This window comes from Atractosteus spatula, chromosome 8, assembly GCF_055471065.1.
Source record: "Atractosteus spatula isolate fAtrSpa1 chromosome 8, fAtrSpa1.hap1, whole genome shotgun sequence".
Taxonomy (NCBI): Eukaryota; Metazoa; Chordata; class Actinopteri; order Semionotiformes; family Lepisosteidae; genus Atractosteus; species Atractosteus spatula.
In genome coordinates this window covers 30,798,377-30,813,743 of record NC_142713.1, presented here as the reverse complement: position 1 = coordinate 30,813,743, position 15,367 = coordinate 30,798,377, and the positions used below count along the sequence as shown (strand labels likewise).

The window sequence follows — 15,367 nt, the reverse complement described above, 5'->3', positions numbered from 1 at the left end:
AGCTACTGTATATTCCTACTGCACACACACAGTAGAAAGAACAAATAAAAACAAAGTTCATTGTACAGTACCTACTGTATGGTCAATAATGCTGGATGTTCCCTAGTGCTGCTTTAGCAAACTGCAAGTAAAACTATTCTGAAATATGCTGCTGTTTTTAATTAAATACTGATAAAGCATGACAGAATTGTAGTAAATTAAAATAATAAGCCTGATCTTTGTCTGTGGGAGAACATACTATAAATAGTAGTGAATTTACTGTCTTGATATATTGTACAGTATGTTGAACTGGGGTTTGCATAACATGATAAAACGTCCGTAGTAGTATTATATAAACTGTATACTGTATCTCGGTTTATTTTACGTTGTCGTAATCCCCCTAAAACTAATCTTTATTTCATACATGTACTGTATTTAAATCCATGTCCCTCCACCTTTGTCATCGTCGAGAGTAACATACAGTACACGGTGTGACACCACTACAGCCGCCTCGGTGATTCTACAAACCCATATTTGTACAGCAGCGCTGTCTTGTACTATGCAATGTTGTTTTTTTATGGTGTAGGATGCACTAGTGGCAACGTGTGTTTAGCACAGCCGGTCTGCATTGCGTCTAACCCCCCTCCCACCCCCCTCCCAACACACAATTTCACGCACTCTATGCCTCGCTCACACACAACTCTTTCTTTCCTCAGTACTTTATAGTACAGTATACAGTATGTTAAGTAATGCGGTAGACTGTCTTTATAAATGGCTTTTTATTTTTTTTATTTTTGCTCTCAATCCGTTCCCTTTTAAAGTCCCGCTTTCGTTCACCTTCTGAAACTGTACTGAGATATCGGTGTACAGTACCTTGGGACGTTCGTTATCATATCTGCACCAAACAGGAAAAGCTCTCCAATTTCTGCTGATGCTGCAACGTCAAGAAATGGCAAAAGAGTTCGCTTATTGCCCTTAATGTATTCAGCCTTCCCAATCGCACCATCATCACTTCTCTCGCTGTATAGGACATTATGCTAAAATGGTGCAGCTGGGCTGAGGTCAATAGATCCAGTGGATTTCGTGTTTGGTTTTGTCTCTGCTCTCTCGTCTGTCTCTCGGGCTTTTATATTGCCTTAATGTAAGATGCAACACTTCGATACTTTTACCGGTGAGGTGGCTCGGTTGTTCTGATTAAACTTAGAAAATAATGACGTTAAAATGCCGTAGACATGTACTAAGACAATATAGTCTATTAATATTTCAGGAAAGCTCCTAGATAGCGCAGTGTAAAGCGATAGCCATATTAAAACAAAGCAGGGAGTGCAAAGTTCTAGCTTTGGCTTTCGGTGTCCACGGAGTCGACGCATTCCTGCACAGTGTCTTACAAGATTAACCGGAGGTAAGGTGAATTAAGGATGATGACGAAATAATAATAATAATAATAATAATAATAATAATAATAATAATAATAATAATAATAATAATAATAATAAACGCACAAAAATAGACCTTACTTCTGTACTACCCTGAAGTCCCTAACGATGATGCAGCTGTTTGGCTAAAATGAGATGTTAGCATATGCGGGATTTAGTTTGAGGAGTGTGGGTGGGCTGTAGATCTGAAACTTGTGCAGAGCTCTATGCAGTAAAAATAAGCACGGCTCGTTCCAATGAACTGTATGGGATTTTGAACGTCTTTCAAAGAAGAAGAAATAAATGTTTTTTTCTCCGATTTTTTGTATTCCGCAGCATCCTGTACAGTTTGCGCTTTGGCCACCTTAGGTCTACAGCATAAAGAAAAAAAACAGGCAGCCGAAACTGCTGATCTGGCAAAGATCTCTTCTGTTCGATCCATTTTTTCTCCTACTGGGTGACAGTAACAGCAGCAGCAGCAGCAGCAGCAGCAGCAGCACAGAGAAGCAATGGTCGAGTCAGCGCGGATAGCTGGGGAACCGCACTGAAGCGAAGCAAAGCTATCCCCTAAAAAGGGGAACCCGCAAACAAAAGAGCAAGTCGAAGAAGACACATATAATAAAAACTGGAAGCCTGCTGACGCGGGCTGAACAGAAGACGTATCTCCTGCAGTATTAAAAGATTCGAGAGCCAGGATGACAGTTGTGGCAGGAGATAACATGGATGAGACGTCTGCCTTGCCCGGGCACCCACAAGACAGCTACCCACCAGACCACGATGATCACGAATGCTGTGAGCGAGTGGTTATCAATATAGCCGGGCTGCGCTTCGAGACTCAACTAAAAACACTTGCCCAGTTCCCCAACACCTTACTGGGTAACCCCAAGAAAAGGATGCGGTACTTCGATCCCCTAAGAAATGAATATTTCTTTGACAGAAACCGTCCTAGTTTTGACGCCATCCTGTACTATTACCAATCGGGAGGCCGGTTAAGAAGACCGGTTAACGTACCTTTGGATATGTTTTCGGAAGAGATAAAGTTTTACGAGCTCGGGGAGGAGGCAATGGAAAAATTTCGCGAGGATGAGGGTTTCATCAGGGAGGAAGAACGCCCTTTGCCCGAGAAGGAATTTCAACGCCAAATCTGGCTTTTATTTGAGCACCCGGAGAGTTCTGGACCAGCGAGGGGGATTGCTATTGTATCTGTAATGGTGATTCTGATATCAATTGTTATATTTTGTTTGGAGACTCTACCTGAACTAAAAGACGACCCTGCAGGGAGGATACAAACTATAGGGAACAGTACCTTCTACTACAAACCAAATATCTTCACTGACCCTTTCTTCATTGTGGAGACTCTCTGCATTATCTGGTTCTCTTTTGAATTGGTAGTTCGGTTCTTTGCTTGTCCCAGCAAGGCGGACTTCTTTAAGAACATAATGAACTTCATTGATATAGTGGCCATTATCCCCTATTTTATCACGCTTGGCACTGAGATGGCAGAAGAGCAAGACGGGAAAGAGCAGAAGGGAGAGCAGGCGACGTCTCTAGCAATCCTCAGGGTGATCCGTCTGGTCAGAGTTTTCAGAATCTTTAAACTCTCCAGACACTCCAAGGGACTTCAAATCTTGGGACAGACTCTCAAAGCCAGTATGCGGGAACTGGGACTGTTGATATTTTTCCTTTTCATCGGTGTCATCTTGTTCTCCAGTGCAGTGTATTTTGCAGAAGCAGAAGAGAAGGATTCCTACTTCTCCAGCATCCCGGACGCTTTCTGGTGGGCTGTGGTGTCTATGACAACCGTGGGTTATGGGGACATGTACCCTGTTACAATTGGGGGTAAAATCGTGGGGTCGCTGTGTGCCATTGCCGGAGTGCTGACGATTGCATTGCCCGTGCCTGTAATTGTGTCCAACTTTAATTACTTCTATCACAGAGAGACGGAAGGGGAAGAACAGGCACAATTGCTACATGTTAGCAACCCGAACATCGCATCTGACACAAATTCGAGTCGCCGTAGTTCGTCTACTGTCAGCAAGTCCGAGTACATGGAAATCGATGAGGACATAAACAATAGCATAGACAATTTTAGAGAGGCAAACCTCAGAACTGGCAACTGCACCGTAGCCAACCAAAACTGTGTTAACAAGAGCAAGCTGCTAACTGACGTTTAAAAGAAACATTAGCAGCTCGGACCCAAGTGACACTGTCACTTTGTAGATACTGTAATCATATCTGAATGCTTTATTTACCTCGTTAATGCGTTCTTGCATTGCGATTATTATGCTCAGCGATTTAAAGAAAAAGACAAAAAAAACAACAACAACAAGCTTTCAGGATACGTGAAAGATTAATATTTTCATTTATTTTTAAATGGGATTCTTCAAGTTGGTATATACAATGGGAAAATATTTTAACTAGGTTTATTATAAGAAGTTGTACAACCCTTAACAAGGACTTCCATTATTTGCTCGTCAAAACAACGTGATCATTTTAAAGTAAGTTATGCATGGATTACAGTAAATTTCAGCAAGTTGCACAGTGCATCCAGGAAAGTGCATCAGAATTCTCAGTTCTGCTGAAACATGCAAGCATCTGCAGTTATCGATCTACTTATTCCCTTGTGATAGGTGATGTCATTACTTGAGACATACCGACCAGCAAAGCACCTTATCCGAAAAAAAAGACTGGTCTGTTGCTGCGAATTTATAGCATAAGAAGTCTCCAGGACATCTGCAATGCTGCTATTTTCCTGCAGATGCTGTAACTCAAATCTTACAAAATGGGTACAATGACATGCCCTTTAGATGCAAGACAGCACAATGGAAAAAAAAATGAAATGTAAGCATGTTCTGATACTCTTCGTTTAATATTGGCATGCGTGAAACATTACCTCATATAATGGGAAATAGGTTTTAGTTTGATCCTGACCTTCTGAGTTTTTTTTCCTCATTTGCTTTCACCAAAAGTGCACTGGTTATTGATTATTTAAATTATAAATAATTTAAAGAATTTAAGTGCTGAATGTTAAACCTTATGGGAACAGTAACTTTTGGAGATCATAGCATGTTAAAATACTCAGCATTATGGACAATTTGACTAAGGTACTATGTATCCTAGTATATTTAATGCATGACGTCAGAATTAAACAGCTTGTTGTAATAGAGGAACTTCCGAAGGACCGGATGATTTTCCTGCTTATTGTCAGGGAAATGAGTGGGTTCATGTCCTCACTTTGTCTGAACTGTGGCTGTACATATCCTAGACTTTCCTGGGACTGCAGACTTTTTTAATGAGAGAAGAGCAAATCAAAACACATATACTCATAATTGGCACTACTTGGTAAACTACATTCAATATTACTTCAGTGGTGTCGTGCATGGACATTCTCAGAATGCAAAAATTAGATATACTGTATTATGTAAATGATGCATCCATATTGCAATTGATTTTACAGTATTCATTAGTTCAATATTTGAATTTTTGTTCCCCAATACACTTTGCAGAAAAGAAAATGGCAACATTACTTGAGTTAGTTGCTAGTGCCTTTAACCCTCTTACACAGTGGATCATTGAAAGTGCCTCCATGTACAATAGGGGAAAAAAAGCAAAGCAGTCCTGTCTCAGTTTCTTCTTTAACTACTGTATAATGCACTATAGATCCATCTATACCCTATAGAGAATGACAGAAATAAAACAGTACATCCACTCAACAGTTCTGAGAACAAAGGCCAGAATTGATGAATGTGTCGTCTCAGACGCGTCAAGCATGAGACAGACAGGACACAGGATGTCTACACACAACACAGAACCAGAGAGAAGCCAAGGGCTGGATTCAGGATCATTTGAATGGCTGACTGAGGAATCCAGTTCGATTTTGATTACTTAGCATGTTGCGGTGACTGTCATGCGCCGTTTTACTGACTCCTTGTATATACTGTAGGCCTAATTAAAACAAACATACAGTAAATGCTCATGTGCTTACCAGCATCCACCCTTTTGATTTGCATTGTACCATTTTAAGCCTTTCTGTTGTCTACCTCAATGTGGTTATGAATGACAGTGCAGTGCATGTGATTCTGCTTGGTAAAATGTAGAAACTGGGTTCATCAGTGATTTTAATCACTTATGTTTCCTTTGATGGCCAAGTGCAATTGAACCTATGGTTTACCCAGAATATTTAATTTAGTAAGCACTTATCCAACAATTATTAACATCCCCTGACGGAGCACAGTGAACAGCTGTGAGTGATAGAGGGTAACCTGACTTGTGATTTCGTGTCTGCTAAGTGATGATGAGTATGGAGGTGAAGAGAAAAAGCGAAAGAAAATCACAAACCTTTCGAATGCTTGAAACTACTGGATAAAAGAGGACAAGAGGACAGTTTCACTGAAAAATCTCCAATAAACCTATGGCCTAGTTGTCCACATATTGGGGAAAAAACTGAATATTGGAAAAAGCATAATTTTTATTTGATTTCCGCGCTTGATACAATAGTTTTAAAAAGACCTGTCAAAAGCTGTGAGAGCCGTAATAATCTCTCACAAACTCTTGTTGGATTAAGTATTTAATTGCACCTCAGGATAGGCTAGAGCTGGCTGCAGCTGAATAAGAATGCATTGTGTTTGGTGCGGATATGGATATGGATAAGGAAATCCGTAGAAGACGAAGCTGTAACTTTTTCATACATTTTTGGCACAGGAGAAAATGAGACATTGGTCATGAAATAATATGATTCTTGTGCACAACAGGCATGTATCTTTGGTTAATCAGTGGTGGCAAAAGCGCTGAACAATTGCACTACAGAGGTTCAAATGTTGCAGGGACTTAAATGTACACCTGATAGATGTGTGTAAAACATTGGTAAAGGACAGGGCAGCTGTGGTATATTAATAATAGAAGCACTATTTACCCCATAAAGTGTTTTTAATTCATAATGAAGTTAAGGTTTAGAGTAAGATACGCATCTTAAAATTATGTACAGTAGTAGATATCCATTTCTGAATAACTAAAAGTTATATTACGTAAGCATTTAGTTGTTCATTTAATCAAAAGCTTAAAATGAAATGTACACTATTAACAATCCAAAATCCAATTAACAAACCCAAAGACATTGCAAATTTACCCACACTTAAAAGAAATAAAATAGTCAGAAACAACAAAATAATATTGTAAGTAAAATATTGCACTTGAATTACAACCTATTTTAAATTTTAATATCAATGTTTTGTAAATTATTCAATCAATTGCCCCTTAATAACGCACTGATATCAATATCTTCCACAAGTTGGAGCTATCAGGTGTTTTCCTTTGCAATTTTATACACCACGTTTGTCTTTGTATGGGTTTACCTATTGATATGGTTCCATCACCAAACTATTCCAACTTTAAAAGAAGCCATTTATTTAGGAGAGCCTTCAGTGCAGTAGATTTAATGGGCAAGCATTCTAAAAAGTATTTGACATGTGTACTATTTTCCACAAAATATACTAAAATGTAACATTTGTACACAGATGTCCCTTTTAGTCAGCCTAGAAATGTTTAGAAAGTTTACAGAGTAATTCACCTCAATATAATTGACCATATATTCTGCCCAAGAGGACCCATTCCCCCTAAGAATACCTTTAAAGTCATGCAACTATAAAGTTATAATATCATTATGATTATCAGAGCATTATGCCATTTAATTCACAGGATTATAGATAATTTTTACATAGAGATACAGTATATACATATCTGTGATATACAGTACAGTAGTATATCCCAATATTTTATTACAATAATGTTTATTCTGATGTTAATTCATTAAATTATTTCTGGTTGTGAAAGAAGGTATTAACATTTTTTAAAAAGACTGATACTGAACAGATTTTTATTTTTTAAAAGAAAATACAGTCTGGGTTAATAGTTTTATTTTACCATAATTCCTACATGTGTAAGGTACAACCATAAAACCTGTAAAAATGAGTTAAAATGTTGATTTAGATAATTCATAATGACTTTAATTGTAAATATATGAAAGGATTATCTTGACAGTGTATACAGTATGAGTTGGGATATAATAAAGCACAGAATCTCTAATGTTTTTAAAAATTAAAAATTATAATATTCCAATTAGTAAAAATGGAAACAACAAAATAGAAAATGATATAGAACAATATTTTTATATGTTAGTTACATTTTTATTTTTGATTATTAGAAACAAATGTGAAAAATGTTACATAATAAGTAACTCAAAACCATTGTATTAGAGTAAAATAAGATACTGTGTACTGAGAGACTGAGAGGCTTTAAAATGCAACAAATGAGTATTGAAGCCAGTAACATTTGTTGTGTTTTCAATACACCTCTTAGAAAATATATGCTTGCTCAGCTGAAATTGAAATCCAGCATATCCCTTTACATTGAATGTGTTAAAAGCTTTTAAATATCACAGTAATGATTGTGTCTAACTTGTATATTCTGGGTTTTGAAGAAAGAGGATTTTGCAAAGTGAAAATGTTACATTTCCATATTTCTGTAATTTAATTGATGGCATTTGGTTACTGAATTGTTTAAAAGATGGTGGTATGTACAGTTGAAAAATTGTGATCAGCAGAAACACCAAAAGCTTCTGTTCTGTATTGTAATTTTAAAGCTATGCCCATCACAGACCCTGTGCATTTTTAATGTCAAGTAAAAAAGCAGACAGAGGTTTAATTTACATGTGAATGTTCATAATCTAATTGCTGTAAAACCTCTCTCAAGCCTGTCTGCTTCCTTTTGTCCCTTAAGTTATAGCTGAAGCAAAGGTTACATCTAGAACAATTTTAATTTTCATTGTATATTCTTATTACATATAACAACTACCCATAACCACTACTTTTTTATTCAAATCTTAATAGCATCCTGCACATTGTAGAACTGCATGGCTGAAATAACACTGCATGCGATTTTCTCTCCAAAACCAAGGACAGACTACAGCTGTCAACTGTCAAAACAGTTACAGTTTCTCCTTACTGTAATTCACTTTATTATTATAGCTAAAAAAATATCTAGAATATTTCCATTATTTTATAACCTTGCTGATCTTTTCAAACCCCAAAAGCAAGACTCCATCAATTTTCCACAAACATGGTACAGTCAAAGATTTTTTGAACTGATGGCGATATGATTGTTCTGGGTCCATATAAATCCATTTAAAAAACCAAATCCTTTCTAAAATAGCAATGCCAGGCAATTCAAACAAATAATTCACAGTGTGTTGCCAGGGAGCCTAGAGCACTTCAACTGCAGGAAATCTGTACCTGGTGTATTCATGAGAGACTTTGTAAGTTATTGCACTTTCTGGGAGGATGTTAAATATTTGTACCTTTTATCTTATGTTGTTTTTTCTACATTCAGGAAACTGCAATTTAAATGAGTTTGTTATATGTTGTTGAATGCATAGACTAAGATCTATGCAAAGGTAATCATTGTTTTTGTCACTTCTAATTTCTTCTTAAAGAGCATCCAATTAAAGACATTTTTAAAGATTGATTATCGGGTCTTTTAATTCCTTCAGTTCTAGGGTACATTTGACCACTAACTGCCTCTACAACCCTCGAACCCCAAAAAGCAGTTAATTTGATTTTCCCTGATGCCCATTTCTTTGGATTAGATGGATTTTGATCTGCTTTTTACACATCTGAGATTTGTTTTACGAGAATTTGCTACTTCAAAAACAAACACAAATTACACCATTACTAGTATTCTGCAGGTGTTAACAAAATAGTGTTACTAATGGTGGGTCATGAAAATGGAGAAAATCAGGAATTGACCAAGCAGATTAGTCAATAAGAAAAATAAATGATTATAACTTGTAAAGATTTCTGCCAATAATATACCCTAGTGGTTGGTATAATTAGAGGCATTTGAATTCTTTATTCTCTGATACACTGTAACTTTAGTGAAAAGTGTAATAATTTAGCCACACTAGCCTAAACATATATTTATTAACAATAACAATACAAACACTACATTGCATACAACATACACATACAACACACAAGCTACTGTATTTACAAGTTTACAGACAAGACTTTTCAGAGATCTACGTCTAGACCACCTAGAAAACCCCAGGCTGCTAAAAAACATTTGACAGAATAACTTACGCTTAAATCTCTCTCTCTGACTCGGATTCCACAAAATAAACGGTAGCCTATCCTAGCCTATTCTAAAATGCACCCACTGAGCAAGAGAGACAGTTTTAAACCAAGGGATTCTTCACTCAGGAGCTCCAAGTTCCCCAAAAGCTACAGAACAGCGAATTCTCTTAGCAAGATTCAAACACTTAGTTCCCAAGCTAAGTGGATCATGATGAAGCGACTCTCGGTTTGCACCAGTTTCAAGTTCCATTTGCTTCTGTCTCCTCATTCCTCTCCTCTCTTGTGTTGTCTGACATTCTTTTTAGCTGATCCCTCTTTTATTTGTCTTGATCTGATCTTATATGGTGTCTTTCTGGACTGATCATTTAGCCAGAACTTAATTAACTACGGTAGACATTATGATTGCTTTGATCACAGACTCTCTAAAGCTCCCTCTGCTTTAAAGCTTGAAATGTTTACATTTCCAGGTGTTATAAACTTTATTTTGATTCTTAGACGTGTCCATTGTTTTAAAAATCCATGAATTTAAAATTTTAAATTAATAATCCCTTACACATATACCTTATAGTCCTTTACTGAACACACCACATAAAGAGCTTTACAGGTAACGGGGACTCCTCTCCACCACTGTGTAGCTCCAATCTGGATGAAACAACGGCAACCATACACCAGCTATCAGTAGGGAGGAGAACAAAGTAATGAAGCCAATTCATAGATGGGGAAAATTAGGAGGTCATGATTGGTAGGGACCAGGAAGAAATCTGGCCAGGACACCGGAGTTAACACCACTACTCTTTGAGAAATGCCCTGGGATTTTTAATGACCACAGGAAATTAAGTGCTTGGTTTTATGTCTCATCAGAAGGACAGCACTTTTGCTTTACAGTATAGTGTCCCCATCATGCTGGGGCATTATGATCCACAAAGATTGCAGGGTGAGCGCTCCATAGTGGTCTCTCTAACACCCCTTCCAGCAGCAACCTTAGCTTTTCCCAGAACATCTCCCATCCAGGTACTGACCAGGCTCACAGCTGCTGAGCTTCAGTGGGTTGCCAGTTGTGAGTTGCAGGGTGATATAGCCGCTGGATTCTTACTTTAGTATAATATGTAATATAAATATGTGTGAAGTCATTATCTTCTTTTTTATATATTGATTCAAAACAGAGCTAGCAAACATTGAAATAAAAAAATCTTTAATCATTGTAATTTCTATTCTAATAATAGTGATCCATGATTTCATTTATTTTGTGTTGAGCAACACCCAGCTCCAATAATGAAGCTTCCTAACACTTCTCTTTGAGATCTCAATGTGTGCATATTTGACTTCTGTCTTAGGTTGTTTTATTGACCAGTTATTGCACATTAACTTGAAGAGACATTTTCATTGATTTAGATTCCTAAAAGTTGCAGGTTGCAAGCAGAAGCATAAACTACAACTGATTACTGACCACAACGGTGGAAAACTCTGCTCAGGAGCTGGTCTCTAAGCATGTTCTTTCAGGCTCCTGTCTAAGGAGAGGTGCTCAGAGCCTGGAAGTGGCCGAGATTGAATCCTGCCAGGGGCAGGCAGAGGTACACACATTACACTGATTCAATGCATTTCATGTCACGTCTTGCATAATTGTATGGAAGAAAGCCATTCTCTGTTCTGATCCTACCAGAGTGTTTATATGTTATGAACAAATGATAGGAGTTTCTTTTATGTTATACTGTGTTTTATTTAACCATTTGCTAAATGCACACATTGCCCCTCCATGAAAAAAATAAGAGGCACGATAACGGGATGACACATTTTTGTAAGTCAGCACATGTGGTGTTTTTGGGTCCTGTCAGTGGAAAATGGCACAAACAACACGAAACACTCTGAAGATTTCCAAGATGTGATGAGAACAACACTTCGTGGGTGAATCATACAGAAACATTGCAGCTCTGTTTCATGTGCCAGATTCCATGTATGTGATGGTGTGGGTGCGGGGGACTGAGGCTGATGTGGCGTGCTGTCAGCACACGAACCTGTAGCAGTGGCCATGCAGTGCTCCACCAGCATCTGTAGGGAGCTTGGAGAGTGAGGTGAAGGGACCCCCAGTCCCCAGTGTGCTGATGGGGGTGTCTTCCCCCAGGTTTGTGGAGTCATCATATTGAGGGGAGATGGTAAGGGGCTGGCTCCCTCCATCTGGGAGATCTGTTGATGTGACAGTCTGGCTGTACTCTGCACGTGCTTTCTCCATGTTAGGTTATCTCTGGTGTCAATAAAGGTGGCACACATGCCTTTATTTTGCTTAGAGCTGTGTCTTATGTACTGGATGTCCTTAGAACCCAATAAAGCAGCAAGCTCTGTTACAATAGTACTGGGGAAAGTCAACAAGAGCTCTGTAGAAGAGATCATGCTTAAGAGATGTTCTTTTCTTTAAAAAAAATAGAAAACTTTGATAATTACAGTATAACATTGTGTACTTGATTTTTTAGCCTTTGAGGTTTCTAATGAGAAACTTGTTCTTAATCTAAAGACAGTGGGACATAATGGCACACCCTATAAATGGATTTAACTTGTTACAACAAGACTATGAAACCAAGAATATAATAAAATCTCTATGTTTTTAACCATGGATTTCACAAAATCCATATTAATCCTAAATATTCCAGTTAGTTTGTGAAAATCCTGGTTATTGGAAATTCTCAAACTCCCTGGTTTCACTTTCTTACTGTATCATGTAGTGTATATGGTTGATAACATAATTCAAGGTGTCATTAGCAAAACAGTCAAATTTGCCAATAAGCAAAAGTTTGGGACACTCGGGATGTAATTAGTTCAGGAGTAGTGAGAAGTGAGCAGATGCATGGGAAATTAAATTTACTGTTAGCCCCTGTATGCCTTTACTTGCTGCATATAGGACATGGTTAAACCACAGGATATACACAATTAAAAAGCACACAGGAGGATAAAGGCCTGGTCAGTGGGAAACGTACAGTACATTTAAACTGCAGATACTGCAATAAATCCATGGGATTATTACATGACATTTATAGGAATGAAATCTCATTTGACTTTTTCTGTTTTTCAGTTAGGTTTTTTTTCTGGAAATCCAAAGGACAATGTTTCTCAACCCCTGTGTTTTAGCACAGTGCTGTGCCCTCAGACATTATTGGGTGTGACATGAAGTTTTGGAAAAATCAAATACTGTATGAGCAAAATAAAAAAATAATTAATAGAACATTGATTATACAGTATATTGTAGCCTTCCACAGTCCCCCCTAATAATGTGTTGGTCCTTTCCCCATGGTGTCTCCCTTTATACCTCAGCTCACTTCCTTTCCTTAATAAAAATGGAGGAATCTTCTTTCTTTTCCCTCCTCTGCATCTGCTCTTTCTCTCTCTGCCTTCCCAGCTATTTCCCTGCTTTGGAGGCAGCATGTGCCACTGAAAGGGGCAATAAAACTGTCAGGTAGCCTGTAGAATCGTCTCCAGCCCAGTCATTCCCCTCGCCGCCGATACAGAACTATGAGCGTTGGTTACAATATGTCAGTTTTGTAGAGTAACCAAAATGTCGTGCTAAATGTGTTGTATACACACAAGACAGAGGCCACCTCCTGGAAGAATCTCATCTGGTGCGAGGGTGATGAGCATCAGCTCTGTGCTTTACTGTCATTTGTTCCTACCAGGATAAGGTGACTGCGCACTCTGAGGCAAACTCAGCATAAACACCGAAACAAGTCTTGGTCATCATATGACCCCGAGCTGGGGTTCGGTGACATGGACGTGTGGGGGGAGGGAGTGGTGAGTCGCAAAATCCTTATATCTGGGTAAGTGAGCTGTGGGAAAGGAAAGGCTGAGGAGCACAACCAAGGAAGGTGAGGGCTTATTGCAACACAATTCCACATCGGAGTGAGTCTCCACTGCGGTATGACTAAGATAAAAACGGTATTTCTGTTATGCCTTTAAAGCAGAGTTAAACACGATAATAAGCTGAGTATATACAGTGAATCCAAGCAAAATCAAACGATTGTTATCACCTTTGTAGTAATTACTGTTTAAAGAAAAGACCTCCTTCATTCCAGTTGTTTTTTCTTTGCTTAAAACGATACTCTTAGTTTAGATGCCACTGAGCTTGACAGACTTGTCTGGATCCTAAAACTAAAAACCGAAGCAAGGCCTTACAAATGAGTTAATTAAAGTTTCAATAGGAAGGAGTGCTGTGTAACACTTATCCCTCCCTGGGGTGTTGAATCAATTACTTGTTAGCCTCCTTGGATACCATGTTCTTTAACACATGAGATGCTACAGGATTTTGGCCCTGGAAAACTGAGCACAAGCAAACCAGCTTAGTTTCCTTCCTACATTTCCTGGGGGCAGAACTGTTCCAGGGGTGTAAAATGTACTCATCGTGACTGGTGCTGTTTGAACATGTTAGTCACTTAGAAACTGTAACTATTTAAACTCTAGTAACATAACCACGTGTCTGTGTGTCACAACTGCCTACATTTCTTTGCTCTGGAGCTGAGCTACTGCACAAGACATCAGACTGTGCTGCTGCACAGGACTTTGAAATGCTTTCCCTGAAATTTCCACAGGCTCATAATATTCACCAGAATATTTTCTCTAAATTCACAAAGGCGAGAAAATAATCTTTGCATGTAGCTATGTTTTATTATAATAACAACCCGCAATGGACAACCTCGCAATGTACTCTATATACTTTTGTCCTGGTTTTCTTAAGCAATTGTGTCAAACATGACTTTTGATTCAAGTTACTTACTGATCATTTGTTCAGTATATGTAAACTAGTAATATAACTGAGAATGCTGTCCTGAAAATCTTAAATATTTAGTAAGACACTAAATTCAATTTAGATAAAAACACTACAAAATTACACTGACCACATCTCAGTAGTATTGACAACAGCAATACCACCTTAAAACCCGAGTTCTTCAGGTATCAGAAATAAAGTAAGGTTGAGCCTGGTTAGTACTGGAATGGGGACCTCCTAAGATTTCTGCCGTAAATGGGGATCTGATCTCACTATGGGCTATAATGACACCTCTAACTTCAATATCAGTGCGACCTAATCCCATTCTTGCCAGTGTTCATCTGAGGGTCACATTATTGGTCATGGATTTCTGTACTATCTTCCCAAAACTGCCACGTGTCGCATTTCTAAATCTAACCTCTCTTTAGTAAGGATCTATTTCTAATTTGGTCTCTTGAATACTTGATTTTAACAAGACACAGATTCTTAATGAGTTTATTTTTGACTGCAAAATGTCTTTTGTTCCCAATATACTACTTTTGTGATCCAACAGGATTTCAGCCACTGCTGATGGTCCTTATTTACCATGCCACTTAAATTACTAATATGTTTTTTCTTGTGTTATCCGATCTACTAACTGTTTTGCGCAATTCATTCACCCAAACCCAGACATTTATTTCCTGAGAATTTCAATAGACATACAGTTCCTTGTATTGTCTTGGTTTTAATCATCATATTTTCTTCCCAATACATAAAAGTTGTAATACGTTAAACTCAGTTGTCATGGTATGAGTATTTCCAACATACATTACAGTATTACACTTGAATTGTACACTTCTGGCCACAAAGCTGCTATTACTGGATTTCACATTCCCTCTACTTTCCATTAATTGTAAATGGAATACAGCCAACAGCAGAATTAATTTTGTTGAATTCAACTAGTTTGGTGGAGATCACAAAATCTAAAGTTTGTCTCATTTGTGTTGTTCATTCTTTCCCTTGTACAAAAGGGAACTGAGCTCTGCGATGGCAGCAGGGCATTGTCTTGAGAAGTGACTTAAAGATGGGGCTTGCATTTCATCCGCAGGATAGTGAACAGCAGA

The 15,367-nt window shown here is 38.0% G+C and overlaps 1 protein-coding gene across 1 annotated transcript; it reads left to right on the top strand.

Moving 5' to 3' along the window:
* The first annotated feature begins 699 nt into the window (after positions 1-699).
* kcna1b (potassium voltage-gated channel, shaker-related subfamily, member 1b) lies at positions 700-3,719 on the top strand. The gene has a single exon (XM_088923364.1). It carries the CDS (start codon positions 2,090-2,092, stop codon positions 3,566-3,568), a length of 1,479 nt encoding a protein of 492 aa, XP_088779490.1. The 5' UTR covers positions 700-2,089; the 3' UTR covers positions 3,569-3,719.
* Positions 3,720-15,367: the final 11,648 nt, after the last annotated feature.

What these genes read in the sequence shown, in the direction of transcription:
- kcna1b (XM_088923364.1), top strand. Translation starts at nt 2,090, where the DNA reads ATGACAGTTGTGGCAGGAGATAACATGGATGAGACGTCTGCCTTGCCC.